This window comes from Phascolarctos cinereus, unplaced genomic scaffold (assembly GCF_003287225.1).
Source record: "Phascolarctos cinereus isolate Bilbo 61053 unplaced genomic scaffold, phaCin_HiC Scaffold_4;HRSCAF=312, whole genome shotgun sequence".
NCBI classification, from domain to species: domain Eukaryota; kingdom Metazoa; phylum Chordata; class Mammalia; order Diprotodontia; family Phascolarctidae; genus Phascolarctos; species Phascolarctos cinereus.
This window is the reverse complement of record NW_027555847.1, coordinates 313,143,078-313,167,961: the sequence shown is the minus strand read 5'-3', so window position 1 is coordinate 313,167,961 and position 24,884 is coordinate 313,143,078. Positions and strand designations below refer to the sequence as shown.

The 24,884-nt window shown below is 41.9% G+C and overlaps 1 protein-coding gene across 3 annotated transcripts in view; it reads right to left on the bottom strand.

Annotated features, from left to right (window-relative positions):
• Window positions 1–6,771: 6,771 nt before the first annotated feature.
• The window catches only part of PTCD2 (pentatricopeptide repeat domain 2), a 38,415-nt gene continuing 20,302 nt past the window's right edge, over window positions 6,772–24,884 (bottom strand). Inside the window, exons 8-10 of one of the 3 annotated variants that reach the window (XM_020998375.2) lie at window positions 23,411–23,485; window positions 16,972–17,085; window positions 6,772–7,785 (exon numbers count right to left, since the gene is read on the bottom strand). In XM_020998375.2, the coding sequence (XP_020854034.1) occupies window positions 7,561–7,785; window positions 16,972–17,085; window positions 23,411–23,485 (414 nt within the window). In that variant the 3' untranslated portion in view covers window positions 6,772–7,560. Of the gene's footprint in view, window positions 7,786–16,971; window positions 17,086–17,860; window positions 21,050–23,410; window positions 23,486–24,884 lie in introns of those variants that run through there. The other 2 variants (XM_020998376.2, XM_020998378.2) reach the window with 2 other exon arrangements.

The window sequence follows — 24,884 nt, the reverse complement described above, 5'->3', positions numbered from 1 at the left end:
GACAGAAGCATGAGTCAGAGAAGACAGTCTGAGAGCTGGCTCGGATTGATAATCACAAATATGATTAAATTGGCCACAGACCACTTAGGTGCCAAATTCCACCCCCTTTAGTACCTCACTCTGGCAAACAGCTGCACCCCCTTTTATTCTTCCTTAATTTGTTTGGAAAATTACAAATGTAGGCCTGACCTAAATGAGGTCTCCCTCCCCGTCCTCTCTCTCTAGTGAGGAAATGCATTGCAAGCTGTCTCGCTGAGGTTGTATGGGATTATTCACACATACAGATCATTACTCTAGTATAATTTCAGCAATGGAATCACCCTTCTGTTTTCTCCATTCTAATAATATCCCACCTCCAAGAATAGAGGACTCTGTACTTGATAATGGTACCACTCTATATAACCCCCTACATTCTTTCTATGGCTGCCATGTCTGTTTAGCCTGGGGTATGATTTCCTTTTGGTTTGGAATTATAGAAATTATCATTTCAACTCAAAACACCCTTTGGGAAAGCATGACGCTGAGTGCCCTCTGGTGGCTGCTTCTCTCTCTCTCTCTCTCTCTCTCTCTCTCTCTCTCTCTCTCTCTCTCTCTCTCTCTCTCTCTCATTGTCTCCTGAGCTCAGCTCAGGGTTGCTGGAAGTGGACATAAAGAGGCCACCAGCTTGTGCAGAGCAGATCACTGCCTTATAGTGATCTGTCAGGTCACATCCTTTCATCTTTTCTTCTGTCGCATTCTGTTCTGTCAGAATGCAAGGTGCTCTTTGTGAACTCGGTCACTAAACCTGTCTAAAGATTTAATGACCATCATAGTCTAGGATCCATTAGTCAATCAATAAACAATAAACAGTATAAGCATTTATTAGGCTACTACTACTATGTGTTTGACATTTTGCTAGGTTCTGGGATTACAAATACTAATATCAGAGAGTCAAGGAGCTCACATTCTAGTCCCCGAGTTGAATTTCGAAGGGAAAAATGCAAGTTCCACATAAAGCCCTGTGTGAATGAGACACAGAGAAATGCTATGTACCAAATTTGAAGTGGGATTTTCCCGGCCACCTGTGACTTTGCAGAGGGAAGGCAAGCAAGGGCACTGAAAGGCCCAGTTTGGGTTTCTCCCCTTTCTCGTGACTGCTCTTCCCTGGCTGTCTCCCTGCTACATTCCTCTTGGTGTCTGGTACCATGTGTGATTTCACTGGCACCGCTCTAAGGCACCAGGCTTCAGCTGGAAGGGCCCTTCAAATTAAATGTCATTAATCAAATGACTTCCAGCGAGGAGACAGAAGGTCACCTTAGTCATCTTAAACTCGGACTGCCTGAAGTGTCATCTGTGAGCATCTATCTTGAATTTACATGAGCTAAGAGCCCATCCATCACTTGGCTCCTGAGAGTTTGCAGGTCCTGGATAAGTTGAATTTACTTATTCCACATTTAAATAAGGGGCTATAAGGAGCCACCACTTTTTAACGGGGCCTGTAATGTCACTGACAGCCAGTGGTCCCAGAGGTTCTGCTCACTGTTTAGGCATTTGGCAGAAACCCGAAGAAACCTGAGGATTTGAATCACCCTTCTCTAAGGCTGGGGGGCAGCATGTCAGAGTGAAGACTAGGCAAGGAAGGGAACTCCCTGAGTTGTGGTCATCTTTTGATACCTCCTTTGCCCTCCTTGTTAAGTCTAGAACCTCAGAAGCCCCCAGGATGCTGAGAATCCATTGCCTTACTAGCTGGCTGTTTGTACCGACAAGATTGTCACTCTGCAGACAAGCTCTAGCCAAGATGTCTCTTAGGAGAGGCCCAGCTCTAGGGCACACTGTTGGACCTACTTATCACCCTACAAGAGCTTTATTAATAGCCAGTTCTAAAGGGCAAAGGATTGTCTTTCCATCATACCATGAAGCAACTAAGTCTGTAGTGTGGCTCAAGAGTTATGCAGTGAAGGACAGTCAAGATTCCATGGGTCTTTTCTCCTTCCTTCTCTCCCTCCCTCCTTTTTCTCTCCATTCACATGGAATCCCTGAGCTAGAGGGAACAATAGAAACCATTTGGCCCAAGCCACACCTGCACAAAAATTCTTCCTGCAAGATTCCTAAAAAGTAGTCACCTGGCCTCTACCTGAAAACCTCCAGTAAGAGCACTATTGTTTAGTCACATCTGACTCTTCATGACCCCATTTTTTAGTTTTCTTGGCAAAGATACTAGAGTGGTTTGCCATTTCCTTCTCCAGGTCATTTGACAGATGAGGAAACTGAGGCAAACAGGATGAGGTGACTTGCCCAAGGTCACCCAGGTAGAAAATGTCTGTGGCTAGATTTGAACTCAGGAAGATGAGCCTTCCTGATTCCAAGTCCAGGGCTCTAGCCACTGCACCACCTAGCTGCCCCAGTACGATGGCTAAAGACTGCTAGAGTCAGTCAACCAGCATTTAAGTGCTTACCACGGGCCAGGCACTATCCTCAAAGAGCCGACATTCTAACGGGGAAGACAACACACAACACACAAACACCACTTTGAGACTGCTTTGTATTAGGAAGCTTAGTTCTTTGCAACAAATCCAATCCTCCTTCCCCCTTTTTTGGTTTGTTTGTTTGTTTTGGGGGGAGGGTGGAATCTTTTATTTTGTTTGGTGGTGTAAGAAAATAGTTTACTAATGCATATCAGCCACTCTTCAGTAATTTACAGCTTTAGAAAGTTGCCTGGGGGCCTGAGATGTTAAAGTGACTTGCTCAGAGTCCAGTATGTTTGAGGTGGGAGTTGAACCCAGGTCTTTGAGGCCTGCTCTCCATCCACTACAACACATTCCTTCTCTTTCCATGCGACAGTCCTTGAATAGTGCACACAGCAGGCGTTTTCATAGTTTAAGGCTTGGGAAGAGCTTGATCTACATTATCTACTTGTGTGATGCTGGACAAGTCACTTACCCTCCTGGGGCCTCAGTTTCCTAATCTGTAAAATGAGAGGATTGGACTCGATGACCTCTGCGGTCCCTTCCAGCTAGGATCTATGATTCTTCCAACGTCCAACCAAGGCCAGTGCTTTATCCACTGTACCATCCTGCCTCTCCTTATGAAGCTATCCACCAAGTCCTTCCTTTCTACAGGCTAAACATCTCTAATCCCTTCAATCAACTCTCATAAGGGATGCTCTCAAGGGCCTCTCCCATCCTGGAGGATGTTCTATAGCTCATCAGAGCCCTTCCTGAAATATGGAATTTACATCTGAACACATATTGTGAACTTACATTCTACTGGAGGTCAGGGGTGTGAGGGAGAGAACATACAGGTACACAGTATATAATGTATACAGTACACACATATACAAAGTTGGGGCAGCTAAGTGGCACAGTGGATAAAGAAGAAGGCCTGGAGTCAAAAAGACTCATATTCCTGAGTTCAAATCTGTCCTCAGACACTAGCTGTGTGACCCTGGACAAGTCACTTAACCATGTTTGCTTAGTTCCTCATCTGTAAAATGAGCTGAAGAAGGAAATGGCAAACCACTCCAGTATCTCTGCCAAGAAAACCCCAAATGGGGGTCATGAAGAATTGGATACAACTGAATGACTAAACAACAAAAATGTTATGTAATAATTATATAATCCATTTGGATTGCAAATATAGCTCCATTTCACAGGATTAAAATGTGTGAAAGATTAAAATATTAGTTTTGAATATGGGTCTGGAGAAGAATTTCTTTCTAACTATAATAACTCCCATAAACTACAAATGCTCCACAGAGGGGTTGCAATCTGCATTGGTGGGACAGAATGACTATACTAAAGAGATCCTGGGCTGTTGAAGCACTGAATAAGCAAATCCACCTCATATAAAATGAAAAGCTTTCAAATCAGAATACAATAGTAGAAATCATTTAAATTGTACCTCATTTTTCTTTGATGATTTCAAAGGGTCTTGTAGATAGGGTCACAGCATCAGCATCATAAACATTAACAATCATTGCATCATCCTGACAATTAGTAGCAACTCCCATTCCACAACCAGATAGACAAGCTTTTGCCACCTTAGCACAGTAGATGTGGTCAAAAGTGCTACTCCTGCTCAGAAAGCTCCCTGAGGTTCACACAAGCACGGCCGCCTAAGGGTGGGGTCTGTTTGCACAGATATGTATAAGAGTGAAAGGGAGGGGAAGAAGATTCTGTGGTTGGAAAGTGGGCAGCATATTAGTTCTCAAGGATTTGTGATATTTAGGACACCAAGTTGTTGTAATAGAAGTGTATGTGGAAATGCCTCTTGTAATTGTTGTTTGTTCTTTATTTTTGAAGAGGTCCAATGATATCACGGAGTTGTATCTTGACTCGTGTAAACTGGATTTAAGTGAGGTAGAGTTGCACAAAGTTGTCAGCCTCACTCTTCCAGAGTCATCCAAGTCTAGTCGCAAGACAGAAGTCAGGATGACTGTCGATGGCCCGAGATGCAGGGGAAGACCTTGGGGTCTTTGATGTCTAACCAAACCCAAGTACTCCACAGAGCCTACTTCAGCTGCCTTCATGGCTGCTGGAACAAATTGTTCTCATCTGCTCATTCCACTGGGGGAAATCTTCACATGGTTGCAGGAGACACTCCCCTAACTCACCGATGGATTTGAGGCCTGTCAGTTAACCCTCAACCTGGTTTAGCCCATCTGCCGAGATGATTTACTGGGGTGTGGCCACTATGGGTGCTACCGCTTCTTGGAGGCCCAGATGAGGTAAGTGCCAGGTGGACACCAAAGGTGGCCCCCAGGTGAGCCCTGAAAAGGGCTTGGTAAGCCCTCACACCAGAGGTGCTAGTCCTCTCTGAAGGCCCCACACACCCCATATCTCTTATGATAGGTACTTAATAAATGCTTATTGACTTGACTTTTGCAAATCAGACATACCCAGGTAATCAAAAATACCACACATTCCCAAAAGGCAGAGGTTTGTTCACTTTTTTCTTTTGTTCAAGACACATCTATTAGTTATCCAGTACAAAGTAGCAGGGTGTTGTGTGAATTGAAGGCTAGACTTCGAGTCAGGGTCCTGTCTCTGATACATGCTAGCTGTAGGACTCTAAGAAAATCACTAAGTAATTCTTTAGGTATAGATGACCTCTCCAAGGACGATTTTGTTTTTATGTTGGTATCCCTAGGACATAGTGTGGTGCTTAAATTGAATTGCTGCTCTGAATCCACCGAAATAATTTCCAAACCAATGAAATTACAGGTCTAGACAAGCAACAGAAGCACCCAATATTTGCAGAGTATGTGCTATTCATATTTAGCTAGGGAGATACAATGATTCTTCCTCACAGGGAGCTTACAATCTAAACTGATCCATCTAGAAATCACACACACACACACACACACACACACACACACACACACACACACACATTTACATTGACTGCATTTACATGATTTATGTGCTTACATTACTACAACAATGTAAATGGAAACAACAATACCAAAAGAAAACTGAACAATGCATAATTGGAATAACTTGGCTTAACCCTGAAAATGAGAAGACACACTCCCTTCATTTCTTTGCAGAAGTGAGCAACTGAGAGTGTACAACATCGCACAGTTGATGGATTGGCTTGTTTTGGTCAATTGCTTTAAAATGTCTTTCCTATCTTTTCTTATTCTGTTACAAGAGCTGGCTCACTGGATTAAGGGAAAGGAGAGGAATATATTTAGAAACAGAGGGATGTAAATGCCAAAGATATCAATAATTTTTTTTTAAATTGATCTGTCTAGAGCTTAGCACAGGTCATGAATAAAAACATCTTCTGAAAGCAATGATTATGAGGAAAGGAGCTCAGGTTTTTTGTGTATTCTGCAGTCAAACCACCATCCTCCAAGTGACTTTCCTTTCAAGGAAGAGATACTGTATATAAGGACCTTTGGTATGTCTGGATGCTTTACTCTTGCCTGGCTTAGTTGACCCAACACTGCCCTTCTTCAGGAGGGCTATCAGGTCTAGTGGAAAGACCATTAGGCCAAGGCAGGAGACTCAGATTCCAGTTCTAGCCTGCCAGTACTTAGCTGTGGGCTCTCTGGCAAGTGACTGCCCTTTTCTGGACCTCAGTGTGCTCATCAGTAAATGAGGAATGAATGATCCCCAAGGCCCTTCAGAGTTTTAACATCTATGACAACCTGCTGCCTATGAACAACAATACAAAATAACATTTCTTGAAGAAGCACTTTCATAAGTGCCCGTCTGCTCAAAGTGTGGGGTGGGGTGGGAGGGAAGGGATGTGGGTAAAAGGGCAGATGGCACCAGAAAATAAAGAAGCCAGGGCGTGTTGCTCATTAGCATCGGCCCCACTCCAGGCAGATACACATGCCTTGAACATCACAACAGGCCTTTGGAAACAAAAGGCGCAGCTGAGATGGGACCACCGTGTATTTTCATACTGTGTATCACCTCCAGATGCTGTATTTCCAGCCATCGGTTGAAGTGGTACCCGAGGGCACTTGGGAACTGGGTCCTCTGCTCTCAAGAAAGACACAATTCTTTTCAATGAAAATAAGGCACTCCAAATGGAGACAGGAAAGGAAACCATTAACAAAAGAAATGAATTATAGGACAGACAATGCATGACACACACTGACTGCGATGAGATAGATTTTAAATAGGTCTTAACTGGGAAAACATATGATTTACCCTAAGCCGGGAAGTAATAATTTAAAGCTGGCATATTTAATAGTTCAGAAAGATGAAGCTTGAGTCTGTCTGCCTCATGGAGATTGGAGAGAGGGGTACGAGACATATATCAGAAGAAAACAAAGTATTTGGGTTTTTCTATGCATTGCTTTTATTAGTCTCTTACCTTCCTATGCATTGTCTGAAATTCTCGAATTTGGATGCGAGGATATGCTGGCATAAGCACTGTCATTTTACAGATGGAGAAACTTCAGGACTGAGCCATTAATTAGGGTCACAGAAATTAGGCAGTGGCAGAAGCCAGGACAAAATCCTGGGCTCCTTATTCTCAGTTCCACGCTGTGTTATATCTTCCAGGTAACCCTGCCGCTAGCAAATGATGGTTACTATATTTTATTAGGGACTTTCTCAGCATTTATGCTTTGGAGCATTAGATATTAAAAACAAAATTAAAGCATTCAAAGAAATAAGAAGGAAAGATCACTGTTTTCAAGGCAACACAGCAAACTTGCTGAAATCCACAAGAGTTTCCAAGGATGTAACAAGTATCTTTGGAAGGAAGGGTTATTTGAAGATGGTTAAGTCTATATCCAGACCTGAAGTCCTCCTCTGCTATTTCTCTCTGCCACTGTGAACTAGGGCCCAGGCAACAGGACTGAGAAACCACTACAACTGTCTCAGGAGCACACCTATCACTATACACAGCCAATTCCTAATGTTCAAAAAAAAAAATCAAGATTTCTGGTTGTTTGGGTTAATGTTGTCCACATTAGTCCAGAATACTGACCTCTCAGTTTGGAATGTCAGCTGTCAATGAGTGTCAGAAATCTGTGGAGGGGACAAAAATGTTCAGCCTAATTTCCTTCAAACCAATTTCTCAGCTGCTCAGAATGACACATTCAGGTCAAATCCAGGGCTACTCCGCTGTCAGAGATGAACTGAGTGGCTGTAAAGTCCGGCGGCTCGTCTGCCTCTTGTTAAATGAGAGAATGTGGAGTTTCCTGCTCTGAGGGACGACACAGAGCATGGCATCGATAGTCTGGGTGACGACCTGGCCAGATGCCCGGAGCTTGTCCCAGATCTCTCTGAATCTGGCCTGGAGAGCTGGCTGTCCCTCTAATTTCTCCTTCACTGTGGTCAGCTGTGAGGAGAAGAGAAAAACAAAATATAGAAGGCCTTCAAGACAGTTCCCTTGTTCCTTTCTTCCTCCTGGCTGCTCCTGCCACCCCCACCAAAAGACCTTTTAGTGATTTTGTACAGACTTAGTTGTGTGCGTGTCGTCTCTCCACATGGAATATAAGCTCCCTGAGGACAGGGACTATTTCATCTGTCCTGGTATTTCTGGCACACAGGGCAGTGCCTGGCATAGAGCAGGTGCTAAACAAAAGATGGATTAACGCATGTCACATTTAGGGAGTGTTATGAAAACTGGGGTGGAGGGACAATAAAAGGCCACTGTTGTTTTGTTCAGTCATGTCTGATTCTCCATGATCCTGCGCACACCAACACTGTCCATGGGGTTTTCTTGGCACAGGTACTGGAGTGACTTGCCATTTCCTTCTCCACTGGATTAAGGCAAAAGAAGTTACACAGGGTCACACAGCTAGTGAGTGTCTGAGGCCAGTTCTGAATGCCAGGCTCTGTGCTCTGAGGCCCAGTGAGCTACCTACCTGCCTCCAAGGCAGACAGGGTTAAGTGACTGGCCCAGGTGTCTGAGTAAGTAGTAAGTGTCTGAGGCTGGATTTAAACTCAGGCCTTCCTGATTTCAGGCCCAGGACTCTATCCACTGAGCCAACTACCATCATTTAACACATGGGGCTACAAAACCAAGAGAATAGATCCACAAATTACACATACCCATCACAACCTGAGAGTCACACCTTGGATATTTAGTAAGCAAGAGCTTAAAACAGTACCTCTGACCCAAAGAGATGTACCAGGGAACAGGCGGGGAGAAGCTCATTAAAGCAAGTGAAGTAAACTTATTTGATTAGACATCATTACAATAGCAGAGTCCTTTTTGGCCCTACTAACCCAATCATTTCTTAATTCACCTCAAGTTGCATGAATTTGGCTTTCTGAAAACTGCTTCCCAAGTACTAATTTAATCACATGGGATGAAAGGCGAGTGACTTTCTTGTACCCACCCTCAACAACCACTACTACCACCACCACCACCAGGACAGGCTTCAGTCACAGTGCTGCAGGATGTCTTATGAGGCTCAACAGGCTAGGGACGGTGAAAGACTTGTTGAGGCCACAAGCATTTACTGGGCACTGGCCACGTGAAGCTATTCTGCTATCAAATGGAGAATTCAGGAAATAGCTTCATTACCACGTCACATACTAATTAAGGGAACAAACCAACATCTACATAGTACTGTAAGGTTTGCAATGATCTTTACCTACATTATCTCACTGGATCCTCACCACAACCCTACAGATGATGGTCCTCTCTCCAAAGGTTTTAGGTCTCAACCCATAGATACCTGCTAATCCCATGCAACTCTTACCAATGCCTCCCATGATTTTGCCATAGAAGGTCCACCCAACATGGTGATGGCTTTCTTTGAGTTCTCTTAACACTAGAGGCTATCAATGGAGCACACAGCTGGCTGACAGGTATTCCTCACTGGTACCTTGTGTTTATATGTTCTTTTTTATTCATAGATTTTTTGAATGACTTTTATTTTTTGTTTGCTTTTTGGTGAGGCAATCGGAATTAAGTGACTTGCCCAGGGTCACACAGCTGGTGAGTGTTATGTGTCTGAGTCCACATTTGAACTCAGGTCCTACTGACTCCAGGGCCAGTGCTCTATCCACTGCACTACCTAGCTGCCCCTTTGAATGACTTCTTACTCCATTTTTGTTCTAATTCCTTGTTTGCAACATGTTGTAGGCTGTCTACAACCTCTCCACTGTCATCTGGGAGATAATAATTTTCATATATAGGGGGACTGTTGTGTTCAAGTGCAGCCAGACATCATTCTTGGCTAGGAGTTGAGTACTACTGCGCTGCAGTGAGAGATTTTTTGTAGTCAGAAGCCTTGAGATCAAACCCTGATTCTGTATGATCTTAGATAAATCATTTCGTCCTTCTGGGGGCTCAATTTCCTCATCTGTAAAGGGATGAGGCTGGGTTAGCTTATCTCTAAAATCCTTCCCAGCTCTCAATCTAGATAGATATGATCCAAGAGATTAAGAAACTGAGGCTCAAAGAGGCTGTGACCTGCTGAAGGTCATGCAACTCGTAAATGACAATGAGTGGGACTCGAACCCTGGTCTCTACTGATTTCAAGTCCAGCACTCTTTCTATGACACCACACTGGGTCTCTAAGCTCCTGAATCACTATGACATTTCCACATGGCTTCAAAATGTCTTTCAACAGAGATAAAATAGACTGATTCTTGCATTTAAAAATTCGGTTTCTAAAAAGGAAACTATGATGCTTTTCTCATAAAAATACTATAAAGAAGGGAAGTGTTGTTTGGACTTAATAAAACGATGGAAAAGACTAAGTCTTATACTTTGCTGTATTTCCTGAACACAAATGATCAACATCTGTCTGCTGACTGGCAAAGCAAAAATAGAGAACTGGGAACTACACTCAAAACAGAATAAATGACATGGATTTGCTAACCCTGGAACTGAACACAATCTAAATGCTAGGTGATCATATTATATATACAATGTAACATAATACATCATAGTATATTACATGCTAAGTGAAAGGTCGAAAAAACCCACATACTTACCTTGTTTGAATTCAAAATTCAAAACCCAAAGAGAAAACAGAGGAGAAAGGAGAGAAAAGAGAAGTGGGAGGCTTGTGAGGGGGCTTGTAGAAAAGGGATGGGTCTCATTCTGCTTGATCCCAGGAACAATCAGCAGGTATAGCCAACAGGCAGGTTTATGCATGATGCAAAGAAAACCTTCCTATAACTAGAGTGGTCCCAAAGTGGAATAGTTTGCTTTTGGGAGGCAATGGTTTTGTCCCCACTAGATGTCTTCAAACTAAGGCCATTTGTTGGGTATGTTATAGAAGGGGTTGCTGTTCAGACACAGTCTGAATGATGACCTCATCACAGTGCCTGGACCCCAAGAGTCTTCAACACAGGGGGAATTGTCTAAAAATAGGTGCCATCTGAGCCAAGCATTGGAGGACGGGTGGTTCTTTAACAGGGAGGAATGGAGGCGCTGAGTAACGGGCACTCAAAGTGAAGAGGGACCTGAGCACTGCAAGTACAGGGTGTATTCGGAAGAGATGAGCCATCTAAAATTTCACATAAATCAGCCTGAAAAGGTAGAGTGGGGCCATATCACGTAATGCCTTAAATGCCATATTAAGGAGTCTGGACTTTTTTTTTTTTCCTAAAGGCAGTGGGAAGTTGGTAGAGGTTTCTGAGCAGGGGGACAACACTGGGAACGATTTTGTTAGGAAGATTATGGTGGCAGTGATTTACAGGCTGGATTAGAGGAGGTAGAGACCGGAGAGCAGAGAAGGAAGGCTAATTCAGTCCCCCTCCCCTACAGTATTTAAAGAGATTTAATTCATGATCACGATTCTCAACACACCCATCGGCCTACACTCACTTTCCGGATACGCTGCAAGCCTCTGTCTCCCTTTTGCACTGTGACTCCCCGTGGAATCTTAATGCCTGAAAGGTTCTTAATGTTCTTATGAGGAACAGCTTGCTCTGTCACCAGGTTCAAGGTGAACAGAATTAATGTGCAGCATAAGGTTTCCCCCAAAAAGCAGTGCCAAGCTGTCAAGCCTGGGCTAACTTCACTCTAATTGAATGTACTGCCTCAGTTCTCTCGGAGAGCTGTGGAAACATTAAATGGAATTATTACAGCTATTCTGCCATCTAAGCAGGAAAGAGAAGGTGCCAAATTTGTTCCCTAATTTAGTTCATAAAAAAAATCAATGAAGGAGAAGCCTGTGTTTTAGTCATTTGAACATCAGTTTTGCAGAAGGAGAAAAAGGGGGGAGGGGAACAAGCATTTATTAAGCACCTACTATGTGCCAGGCATTGGGCTAAGCACTGTATAAATATTAATTCATTTTATCCTCATGACAACTCTGGGAGGTAGGTGCCATCAACAGTCCCATTTCACAGCTAAGGAAACAGAGGCAGACAGAGGTTATGACCAGCAAAAGACAATTGTCTAATACCCTTTCTCTTGCCAGTCACTAAACAGGGCCCATTTTCAGTTATCATTCCTGTGAACACATGGCATAAGAGGATTATATTTTGAGCTGGAAAAGTCCATAGAGGCAGGGTCTGAACTGACGGCCTCTCATCACCAATCTAGCACTTCGCCCACCATATGCCTAGGTGCCTCTAATGTTATTTACAAAAAGCAAACTCAAGACAACTGATCATTTGAATGTGGTCTGGGGCATACGCTTTACTCTCCTCGAAACAGAGCTGGCTTCAGAGCTCCATTCTCCACATGCTAACACACCAAAGTGGAGCGTCCCAAAAGCACTGGACTTGGGAATCTGGAGGCTTGTTTCCAAGCGCTTACTAGCTAAATGACTTATGCCTACCCTCTCATATCAGGCAGCTCTCTGATCAGTCTCACAGTACCCAGGGGAAAAGTCTAAATGGGTTGCACATGTTTTTAAATTAGAATCCATCTAAAAAAACTTTGGGGGAAAAAAAGGACCTTCAGGCTGAGTTAAAATTGAAAGTATTTTTTAAAAAATCAGTAATTTTCCACATGAATTTTAGGTAGGTAATACATATTTTCAACAGAGAAGATGAGTATAAATGATGGAACTCTGGATGAGGAGTCAGGAGACCCAGATTTACTGATGGCACTGCCACTAACCTGCTGTGTGTCCTTGGCCAAGTCTCTATGTTAAGACATAAGGGAAGGCTCAGGGAAAGGCCCAGCTAGGTTGGAGCATACTAAGCAACAACAGGATGTCAGCTGCTGGCCACAAGGGGGACGTGCTAATTCTAGGACTTTTGGCTAATCCTGGAATGTGGATGGAGAAAAGGATGGATTAAAGTGAGGAGGCTGAACAATCTCAGGTACATAATGGGTCTCTTTCGGGTCTGCCATGAGTGGAAGAAAAGAGTTAACAAATGTTTTTTGGCCTCTGAAGTTTCCCAGTTGGGCTGCATTTCCAGGGCCATGACTACAGGGTGGGGGCAACAGATAACACATGTTCTTTCTCTGAGCCTCAGTTTCCTTATCTTTAAATGAGAAAAGGGGGAGGGGGGTGGTGCACAACTAGATGATATCTAAGTTATCACAGTGGGCCAAGCTCTCCCAAAGGGACTTCTCTGATGAAAACCAAGAAAGTTGTGCACCAAGACCACTGGATTTAAGATCAGGGAGACCTGGGTTCAAACCCCACTGCATACAATTATTAGCTATGTATCTTTGATCAAGTCACTTAAACCTCTTTGAGTCTCAGTTTCCTCATCTGTAAAACAGGACTGCAGTGGTTGTGAGAAGCAAATGAGATAATGGAGGTACAGTGCTTTGCAAAGTTTAAGCGCTATATAAATGTATAACTGTTCTTTTCCTTTAACACTATTTATTTTTAACATTTTAAAAAAAATTTTGAGTTCCAAATTCTTTCCTACCTTCCAGTCTGCCCTCCATCCCTTCAGAAGGTAAATAATGTGATATCAATTATACATGCAAAATATATTTCCATATTAGCCATGTTGCACCAAAAAAAGGGGAAAAAAATCTGCTTCAATCTGCATTCAAGAGTTCATCAGTTCTCTCTCTGGGAGTGGAGAGCATTTTTCATCATGGGTCCTTTGGAATTGCCTTGGATCATTGTATTGATCTGAGTAACTAAGGTTTTCACAGGTGATCATGATTAACACTGCTATTTAATACTCCTGCTAGGTCTACATGCCAAAGAGATCAAAGAAAAGGGGAAAAGATCTATTTGTACAAAAATATTTATAGCAGCTCTTTTTGTGGTGGTAAAGAATTAGAAATTGAGGGGGATGCCTATCCACTGGGGAATGGCTGGACAAGTTGTGGCATACAACTGTAATGGATTACTATTGTACTATGAAAATGATGGGCAGGATGATTTCAGAAAAACCTGGCAAGACTTATATGAACTGACGAAAAGTGAAGTGAGTAGAACCAGAAGACCACTGTACACAGTAACAGCAACAGTATAATGATTATCGACTGTGAAAGACTTAGCTACTCTGATCAAGACAATGATATGAGACAGTTCCAGAGGACCCATGATGAAAAATGCTATCCACCCCTGGAGAATCTAGTGAATACTGAACTATGCTTTTTTTATTTTATTTTATTTTTCTTATGTTTTGGGGTGTGTGTTTTCTTTGGCTAATATGTAAATCTGTGTTTTGCCTGACTAAACGATATCATATTGCTTGCCTTCTTGAGGGTGGAAGGAGGAAGGAAAGAATTTGTAACTCAAAAGTTTTTATAAAATGAATGTTAAATTTTTTTACATGTAATTGGGAAATATTTAATGAAACAAAAAAATATATTTTAAAAAATATTACTGTAACTATAATGTTCTCCTGGTTCTGGTCACTTCACTTTGCATCGGTTCATATAAGATAGGTAAGTTTGAAAAAAAAAAAAAGAATCCCAACCCATAATTCCACTTTCTAAATTTTCTTTAATATCTTCTTGGTATGATGCAACCCATGTTGCACAAATTTCATTTTGGATAAATTTCAATTTGCACAAATTTCATTGCTGGATCTCTCATATGACTGAAAGTCAACATATGAAACGGGTATCTATCTGCCACTGTGGGTACCTACTTTACTCCACAGGAGAACAGGAAATGGGTGAGATGACTCTCAAATGAGAAGACAAAATACCAATTTGACCTCAAATCAGTTATGGCCCTCCCTAGAGAATTTCTACTCAGATGAGGAAAGGTTTTTGATTTCTCCTGGTATCCTTCTGAAGGGCATGGCAAGGAAGAGAATAAATCCAAGAAGAAAAAAAAATGAAGTAGAAACGAGTAACATGATGTTTTTTTGGAATCCTGGTATGGGATTGTGAGGCAAAAGCAAAAAGTACCAATAAAACTTATTTTAACAAACAAACACATTCTGCAGAAGAAAAGTTACCATCAGGCAGCTGGCTGGCCAAGCTAATTTGGGGCCAAAGAACCTTCCACTCGAGATTGTGAGGTCATGTGGAAAAGCAACAATGGGGACCTTTGGCAGCCTGGCTTGTCTTTTGTAATACTGACAGAGTTAATGGGGAGGAAAGAAGGCTGTTTGGAGCAGAATTTTCCAGAAGTGGAGGTGCAAGTGGAAAGAACACTCCATTATTTAGGGGCTAATTATCTAGGACCCACATTCTTGGCTTCTCTTCCCTCCCATTAGCTACCTCACTATCCTCCCGGTAATGCTTCTCCCACAAGGTGACTACGGAGAGGGAATGGCACCTCTAGTCAATCAATTTTTGCCACCTAGACACAGCTCTGACAAGAAAGGAGTTGAAAAATGACATGGAGGCTAGGGGTGAGAAAGGAGATGGAGGCTGGGGATGGGCAGTCCAGTTAGATGACTAATTCTACCAAACTCAATGGATTCTAGGTAGAAATGATGAGTTATAAGAATAAGAGTGTCCCTCAAGCACTTAACCTACACAACTATTGTCCTTATTTTCCTCTATCAATGAAAGCAAGATGTGTTTAGGTGCCTCATAGAACTGTGCTTTGTAATTCAATAAAGTGGAAAAACCATCAAATAATTATTTGTTGATCACAAGTTTCCTTTCCTTTTTTCCCTTCCCTTTATCTTCTTGGTCAATTGTCAGTTGCACAAATGGTACTGTGGATAAAGGCCTTAAAAGTAAGGAAGACCTGAGTTCAAATCCCACTTTTAGCACATATTGGCTGTGTGACCCTGGGCAAGTCACTTAACTTCTTAATATTAGGCTAGGCTACCCTCTAAGTTGTTGAAAAGTATAGTTAGAGATCTGCACCGATAGAGGTAATGTATTCATTAAGAATATTCTACATTAGAGGTGTCAAACTCACAACTCATAAAACTCTGAAGTGCAGCCAGAGCCAAATTAAAATGTAGGTGGGAAATGTTAGACAAAATAAGTGAAAACAGAATACAACATAATATTAATTTGTGGTTTCCACATTAATATGAGACCCACAGGGATCCACTTCTATTTGAGTTGGACCACCACTGATGTATGCCACTGAAATCACAATTCTGTCTTATTAGCTGCAAAATTGTGACTCTCCAGGCTGTCATGGGCTATGGATACATCATGATATGGGCCACTAGGTGATGCAGTGGATAGAGTGCGCCAGGCCTGGACTCAGGAAGGCTCATCTTCCCGAGATCATTTCTGGCCTTAGACACTTATTAACTAAGTGAACCTGGGCAAGTCATTTCACCCTGTTTGCCTCGGTTTCCTCATCTGTAAAATGAGCTGGAGAAGGAAATGGCAAACCACTCAAGGGTCTTTGCCAAGAAAACCCCAAATGGGGTCACAAAGAGTCAGAAACAACTGGAATGACTGAACAAATCCCTCACAATCAGTGTTAGTGCACGTGGGGGCTTATATTCTGTTAGGATGGGAGAGAGACACCCTTTGAAAGTAGTGATGATGATAGTTTACATTTGCAAAGTGCTTTTTAAAAGCACTTTATTACATCACTACATTATTTGTTATTGTTATACAGTCATTTCAGTTGTGTCCCCAACCCTTTGTGACCTCATTTGGGGTTTTCATGGCAGAGACATTGAAGTGGTTTGCCATTTTCTTCTCCAGTTCATTTTACACATGAGGAAACTGAGGCAAACAGGGTGAAGTGATCTGCCCAAGGTCACACGACTAATAAGCGTCTGAGGCCATATTTGAACTCAAGTCTTCCTGACTTCAGGCCTGTGCCCCCTAGTTGCCTATTCACTACATTATAACCCTGACAATAACCTGGCAAGTCACAATAGTATACCTGCCCCAGGTCACATGCTATTACACAGTTAAGCTAGAAACTGTACCCAGGTTTCCTAACTCCATGGTTTTTCTATCCCCTAAACCATGATAATTTTTCCTTTACAGCCCTCAGTACAGTGCTAGCATAGTAGGAGCTTAATAAATATTTAATGTATTGGATTAAAGCCAAGGTTGTGCTAAATTTAACCCTGACATAAGACTGCCTAACTCACTCTGGACCCCCATTAGGCACAGTCCACTGCAGCTCAGAGCGCCTGAGCTCAAGAGATCTGCCAGAGTCGTCCTTCCCAGTCCCAGGTCCTGCACCACCAAGCCTAGCAGGTGCTTCGCTTTTCACAGATTTTTCCATCCCCAGGTACTTACCACTTCCTCTGAGAACTGTTCCTTCTTCACAAAGCTGAAGGGGTTTTTTTCGGCAGATGCCTCCAGTATCTGCAGGGCTCCTTCCAACATGCCTGAGTGGGCATGGATAAGGATCTGGACCATAGAAAGAACCAAATACCACTGGTTTGGAATTTGAGGACATGAACCTTGACAGACTACATCATACCCTTGGAGACAGGCACAGCAGAAAGTCTCATCTGGATGTTCTTGGGCCTCCCTTGTTACGCTATCTCCAAAAACTGGGGTCTATGAACTTGTTTGATAACTATTCTGATAACTGTATTTCAACACAATTGATTTCCTTTGTAATGCTTTGTATTTCATTTTATGCACTGAGAAACATTATTCCAGGAAGGGAGCCACAGGCTTCCCCAGATTGCCAAAGGACACAAAAAAGGTTAAGAACTCCTGCTCTAAAAGATGCCCACAAAATGTACCCAGATGACAGGAAATCCCATTACCCTAATATCCAACCCAAGGTGCGGCAAGCCATTAAAAAAAACAAAATAACTTAAATGTTCTTTCTGCATCTGAGGGCCAACCGATTACAATACAACTCTGCCCTCACGCAATCATGCCGTTAATATGGAAGGCTCGTGGGTGGAGGTCAACAAGTTGCATATATTTTCAAAAGTATTCAATGTATTGTTTTTGCTAATTTTTCCCTTTTTTTCTTTAAAAAAAAATCTGTTATATTACATAGCTCTAAAAGAGTGAAGAGGAGAGGTGCTGGGAGAAATTGTGTTGATGCAAAAATCTTAACAGAGATCAATAAAAATTTGTTAAAAAAATTATAGGATCACAGGAGCTTGAAGGGACCAACTAACTGCTAATGCCCTCCCTCCAAAATGACCTTATGTTGAACTACTTCGTTCATATTTGTATTTATTCAAATTATATTTATGCTGTATATAAATTTTTATATGTATTCATCATGTTCACCAGTTGAATGTTGTTATTCAGGCATGTCCAACTCTTTGTGACCCCATCTGGGGTTTTCTTGGCAAAGATACTGGGGTGGTTTGCCATTTCATTCTCCAGCTCATTTTACAGATGAGGAAACTGAGGCAAACAGGGTGAAGTGACTTGCCCAGGGTCACACAGCTATTAAGTGTCAGAGGTCACATTTGAACTCACATCCTCCCGACTCCAGGTCTGGCACTCTATCCACTGTGCTGCCTAGCTGCCCATTTGAATGTCAGTTCTCTACAAGTAGGGATTATTTTATTCTTTGTACTTATATCCTCATGCCTGGCCCCAAAGCGCCAGCCATACAGTATCCACTTAAATACTTCTTGATCTACCGCACTCCATCTAATCCAACCCTTGTAAATAAAATTGAGGAAACTGAGGCTCAGAGTGGTTAAGTGATTTCCCCAGGATGCCCTCAGGCAGGGCATGACACAGGCAACATTGGAACCCAGATCTTCTGACATTAAGTCCAGCCCTTCAAGTACCCACTAGTACTAGATTAATATGTAATTGGGAAATATTTAGCACAACAAATAAAAATATAAATTATAATAAAAGATTAAATTGCAATAAAAATACCCCCCAAAAGTTATGATGCAGTTACAGGGATCCATTTCTTTCTGAGTTAGACATTATTGAACCACACTATCCCTACACCTTACAAACGTTACTTCTCAACGGTCCTGTTGGGTAGGCAAGTAACATTTGTGACTATTTAACAGCTTGAGAAACAATAGCACATATAGAATTAATACTTAATATATGAAGGAGAACTTCTTGTATTTATTGATTCACACCCTATCTACCAAACCATCAAAAACATGCACTGTCTTGAATTCATCCGAGAAAGGAAGATTATGGCCCTTTCTTTTCTCCTCCTCCTCCTCCTCTTCCTCCCATACACAGGGCAACCACTGAGTCACATTTCCAGCAGTAATGGATTTCTATTACACACACACACACTGTCTCACCCATTGCTTGTAAAAGCAGGAATTTGTGGGGTAGTTTTCCAGGATTAAGGATGTAGTCTCCATGGAAAAGATTAAAACTAACTAGCCCAAAAGATGAATAAATCCACTCACTTGTGCTCAGCCCCAAGCTCTCATCAATTAAGCTAACTAGCCATACACAAAGGAATTGTGGGTAAAGCTAGAAGGGACTTGAGTTATTCTCTATTGAGGCCTAGAGAGGCAAGAGACTTGCCCAAGCTTACACAGGGAGTAAGTGGCAGAGCTGGGATTTGAACTTGGGTCCTCTGACTCCAAATTCAACATTCTTTCCACTGTACCATATACTCCCTCCCCTAAGTGTAGCTCATTGTTGTTCATTTGTGTCCAATTCTTTGTGACCCCATTTTGGGGTTTTCTTGACAAAGATACTAGAGCAGTTTTCCATTCCCCTTTTACAGATGAGGAAACTGAGGCAAACAAGTTTAAGTGACTTACCCAGGGTCACACAGCTAGTAAGTATCTGAAGTCAGATTTGTACTCAGGAAGATGAGCCTTCCTGACTCCAGGCCGCTACTCTATCCACTTCAACACCTGGCTACTCTTTAGTGTGGCTGAGGTTTTATATACATCCATATGTAAGTTAGTTGCTAGGGTTACTGAATGAGGGCCACATTTTATTCATCAAACGGAAATTACATAGCAGAATAATAACTTAACAGAGCAGAGCTGCCCAATTAGGGATATAGGTGATTCACCCACATTTGCTGTACTTTGGAACAGAAAGATCAGATCATAGGGCATATTTAGCATCTTAGTAGGTTTTTGCTTATTAGCAGGTAAGCAAAAGACCACTTACTTCTTTAAGAAGAGAAAATGGTGTACAGCAAGATTCGGAGATCACCTTTGCCTCACTCCTCTGGATCTCAGTTTCCTCACTTGTAAAATGAGATGATTGGACTTCATGACCTCTAAGGTCCCTTCCAATTCTAAACCCTTACCAGTATCACTGCCAACCTCCGTTAATAACTGTGAAACCCAGAGTGCCCTGGGGCTGCCTTTCCTTTCCTAAGAGCTGAGAGGTTACAACCCCAGTAAAATTTACCCTAACACTGCCCAGTGGAAAAGTAGTACCTTGCAGGCCAAGGCTGGACACAAGCAGAAGGAGGGTTCTGGCAGATTTCACTTTCTCTCCTCAAATTACTTCCTTTCTGCAAGTAACCTGGTTCCAAAGAGGGTTTTCAAGGCCAGATCAACACCTTGGCTCACAATTTAAGATGAGGAGGTGATGGATATGGGCAAGGAGAAGGAAGAGATTCTTATCAGCTTCCTGTCCCCTAGCTGAGGTTTCTGGGGGAGAGACAGCAGAGGAGAGGGCCTGGTATTGCTCTAGTTGAGGAATTTTTAACCTGGGGTCCACAAAACCAAAGGGTTCCAAAGGCAAATTCTTCAGGGGGTCCGTAAGATTAGAGGGTAACAAAAAAAATTAGATCTTTATTTTCACTAACTTCTATCAGCTTCCCTTAACCTAGGGTCCAAGAATTTTTTAAAAATTTGATAACTGTATTTCAATATAAATAATTTCCTTTATGATTCTATGTATTTCATTTTACACATTTAAAAATATTCTGAGAAGGGGTTCATGGGCTTTACCAGACTGCCAAAGAGGTTGAGAAAGACTGCTCTAATCTTTCAAGAGATATCAAAATGAAGGCCATGAAAATCGAATTTCAAGAGAGAAGGGGAAAATTTGATATGAGAAACTATTTATGGAGTCTCTGCTCCCTTCGCCACCATAATCACCCTCCACCCCAGGAAATAATGCCAAGTCACAAGGATGCTGCGGTCTTGCAGGAATTTGATATAAGTGGATTTTTTAAAAGGTGCACAGTAGTTCCAAAGAACATTTAAGAATTGGATAAGTCTCTCTCTCTTTCTCTCTCAAAGTTGGATACAACCTGAAGTGGCTCCCGTGGCCAAAAAAAGACTACTGTCATAAAGGGGGTTGTAAGAGTACCCTATAGTCCACTAGGGAAAATAATGGATTTGAAGTCAGAGTTCAAATCTTGGCTCTGGTGTGAAGTACTTGTATGACCACTGGCAAAGCATTTCACCTCTCTGGGCCTCAGTTTCCTCATCTGTAAAACAGGAAGCAGAACAGATGACCTCTTAGGTCTCTTTCCAGCTTTAAATCTATAGATTTAATAGAGCTCGAGTCTTACCCTATTTCTTATGTTTTAGTCTGGGAAGGCTTCCTGTTTGGTATCACAAGATCTACAGAAAGCTGAGCTAGAAAAAGCCTCAAAGGCCATCTGGTCCAATCCCCTCATTTTACTGCTGGGGAAACTGAGGCCCACTGATCTGTTACCTGTCCAACTCACACACACAGTTTTATCTCTGCCATTTATCATGACAGAGCCAGGATTTTGACCCAGACACTCAGAATCTAAATTCCATGTTCTTTCCACCGTACCATTCAGCATATAATGGGATTTAAGGGTAATCTTTGACAAAGGGGAAGGATGGAGCTTAAAAGAGTTCTACCTGTGCCCTACATACAGATAAGGGCAGCAACAGTAACTATGGTAACCATGTGCTGCCATTACATGTTAGCCCTCAAAGCAAAAGAGAACAGGTAACACCATTTTGAAATCAAGTCTCCCTTTGGAACCTTGCCAGTTATACACAGAAATGATCAAATTCAAATCAAATCACTGGAAATTTACCCTGATCTCGTTTCTGCTGGTTCCAGACATATCTGGAAGTGGAAATTAATCCTCTGATATTGAGCAGAATACTAAAGAGTATCTGAAGCTCTTTCAATATTGATGGTCTCAGCTCAGACAGGCAGAGCTGAGCCGTGATAGTGTCTGCATGAGATATCCCAATCAATCAATGCTGTATCGACTGGGGAAGAACTGGAAAATTGACAATGCAGGCCCCTGGGCATATTGGCTAAAGGAAGGATATAGATAAGAGGAAGAGTGAGGAAATGGAAGATTAGGTCAGTTCAAATTCCAAGTGATAAAAGGAAAAGATCTTAACATGAGTCATTAATTCAAAAGCTAGGTAAATTTTGTGAATAATGACTGATCAGCTGCCATTTGTCAGGTTTCCCTTGAACAATAATTAACAAAATGCCTTAAAAATTACTAGGGAAACTTAGCCCTAAACAATGCTGATTCAGAGAAACCTTTTCCGAAGGTTTTTAGAAATTATTACTTAGCACAGAAATGATCCTTTAGCATATACACGTGTGTGTATTGATTAAAATGATTTGAGTTGATTAATAATAGAGTTCGAACATTTGACCTTTATTCTTCTGAGAATGGCAACCTTCTCTATTTCTTCTCCTCTGAGGTTAAGATATGGAAGAGGCTTAAGCCAAAACATGAGGAATTTAGCTTAGACACAAGGAAGGGCTTCCTGACGGAGCTGTCTCTAACCCCTCTAGGAGTTGATGAGGTCTGGCATTCAAAGTTCTTGATGATCTCCTGTTCCAGCTAACTTCCCAAACTACTTTCATACTATTCCAAAGGTTCTAAATTCTTGATATATCAAACTCTTTGTCCCCTGTACTTCCTGACCTAGGCAACTAGGTGGCAGAGTGGACAGACAGCAGGAAATGGAATCAGAAAGATTTAAGTCAGAATTAAGGGGCACAGGTGGAACTCGAATTTGGAAATTGAATTTGGGCAGTCAGAGAGGTTGCAATTGTTTGTCCTTTGTCCTCGAAGAGGACCATGACATCAGGGAGGTGATGAGATGACTTGCAAGTGGATTGGATTTAAGTGAGGGAGGGCTGTGGAAAGTCACCAGCCTCATTCTCTTCTCCAGATCCATCTGGGTCCAGTGGTAAGATATAGATCAGGATGACTGGAGATGGACCTGGATGCAGTGGGACACCCTGGCCTTTGTAAGCTAAGGTCTTTCTCACTTCTCATTTTGACTGAGTCAATGCCTATTCAGTGATTAAGGCTAGGTAAGATGGCCAACAGAAGGAGTGAGAGTGAAGGGGACAGCTGCGGTGACAGAGATTATCCAAAAATAAAAAAAAATTACATGGCATTTTCATAAAAATCTTTGTACAGTTTTTAAACTTTAAGACTTTCATACCTTAGATTGGGTGGATAGGATAAGAACAATCTATTAATAGGATTTAAAGGAAAAAAGAAAGTTCCTCTCAAGTGATAATGGACTTCAGTTCTGCTTGCCTTATCTATATAGGAGAAATAGCTTTCTCCTTATCCCACTATCTGCAAAAAGGCTAGCCTGTGTACAGTAACTGTCCTAAAGTTTAAAAAAAATATTTAAAAATGTACTTGACTTTTTGTTCGTGTCACACCTTTCTGTACCCCAAGTAGCTGAAGGTACTAAGAGTTAACAAAGACTTTATAGGAAAAGATGTAGTGACTACCAAAATCCACACCATCCCTATACAGCGGGCATCATTTTATTGACCCTTAGGGCCTATGTTGATATCGAAAATGATCACTTACATTTAAATTATTGCATGCTTTGCTGTTTGGGTTCAGGATGTGAGAATAAATGGATCTTGCCTTTGCCACCTGGTTCTGAAAGGAAAAAAAAAAGCAGCAATATCACAGGTGAAGATTGTTCTATCAGGGTAAATCTATGAAGATTTAGTTATCTCCAGGACCATGGAACACCTCCTTTCTTCCAAGAACCCGAAAGGTGATCCTTATGGAAACAATCCTTTCCCAATCATTAAACATTAATATTCTATGGAATTCTTCAAACAGCATGTAACTGATTTCTTTTCTATTTCTCTGTTGCTTCTTGTGGTGAGAATGGGCTGGAGAAATGGCAACCAAAGACTTTCTAGCATGTGCTAGTCAGCTGGGCTGAGGGCTCTTTCCTTGGTGATCTCAGAAGGCCAAATGAGAAAGAGATGGAACGAGGGCCCTCCTTAGGGTTGCTATTCCCTGCAGGACAAGCCCATAGGGCCTACTTCTTAGATAGAAACACTTGAGAAGGAAATCCCAATGGGTTGCAACAACTCATACATAAAGACAGAGAAAAATGGAGTTCTAAGAACTCTGCCAGTTCAGGGACCCCTTTGGACCTGTGGTTCATCTAATCACAAATTTTATGCCAGTTACTTCGTGGAATACTTACTCTCCCTTCCCTCAACTAAGTGGGTGACACTAGTGAACACCAGCATTAGCTCTCACTCTAGTGCAGTGTTAAATAGCACTGCTCCTAATGAGTGACTGTCAGTGGTCAGTCAACAGACCTTTAGGAAACACTGTATTTCAAAGCACCATATTAAGTGTTGTTATTTGTCCTTCATTCTCAAAGATGACCATGACATCAGGAAGGCAATGCCATGACCTGCAAGTGAACTGGATTTAAATGAGGCAGGGCTGTGTAGTCACTAGCTTCACTTTCTCCTCTGGAGCCATGTGGGTCCAGAGGCAAGATACAGATCAGGATGACTGGAGATGGCCCGATGCAGTAGGAGACGTTGGCCTTTTTAAGCTAAGGTATTTCCTTGGTTTCAGTTTGTCTGAGGCAATGCCCATTCAGTGATCAAGGTTGGGTAAGAAATGAGACAAAGAATGGCCTCTTTTACCTAGTCAAAAAAAAATCATTCTGGGAGAGGAAGATGTTTAACATGTAGTAAGGCATAAAATCCTCACAAAGGAATTTTAAAAAGTAGAAATAATAAGCATATTCTTTACTGACCACAATTGAATAAAAAATATATTCAGTAGGACTTGCAGAAGCAAGGAGCAAAGGCCAGTTAAAGACTAAAAACCTTAATCCTAAAGATTTGGTGAGTCAAAGAACAAAAGATAATTTCGTCAAAAGAAATTACTAAAATGAGAAGACATACAGGCTACAGATGTAGCCAGAGGGAAAATATATATCTCTAAACATTTTCATTAACAAAAGAAAGACCAAATCAATCAACTAGACAAGAATTGAAGGTCATAGCACATGTCTTAA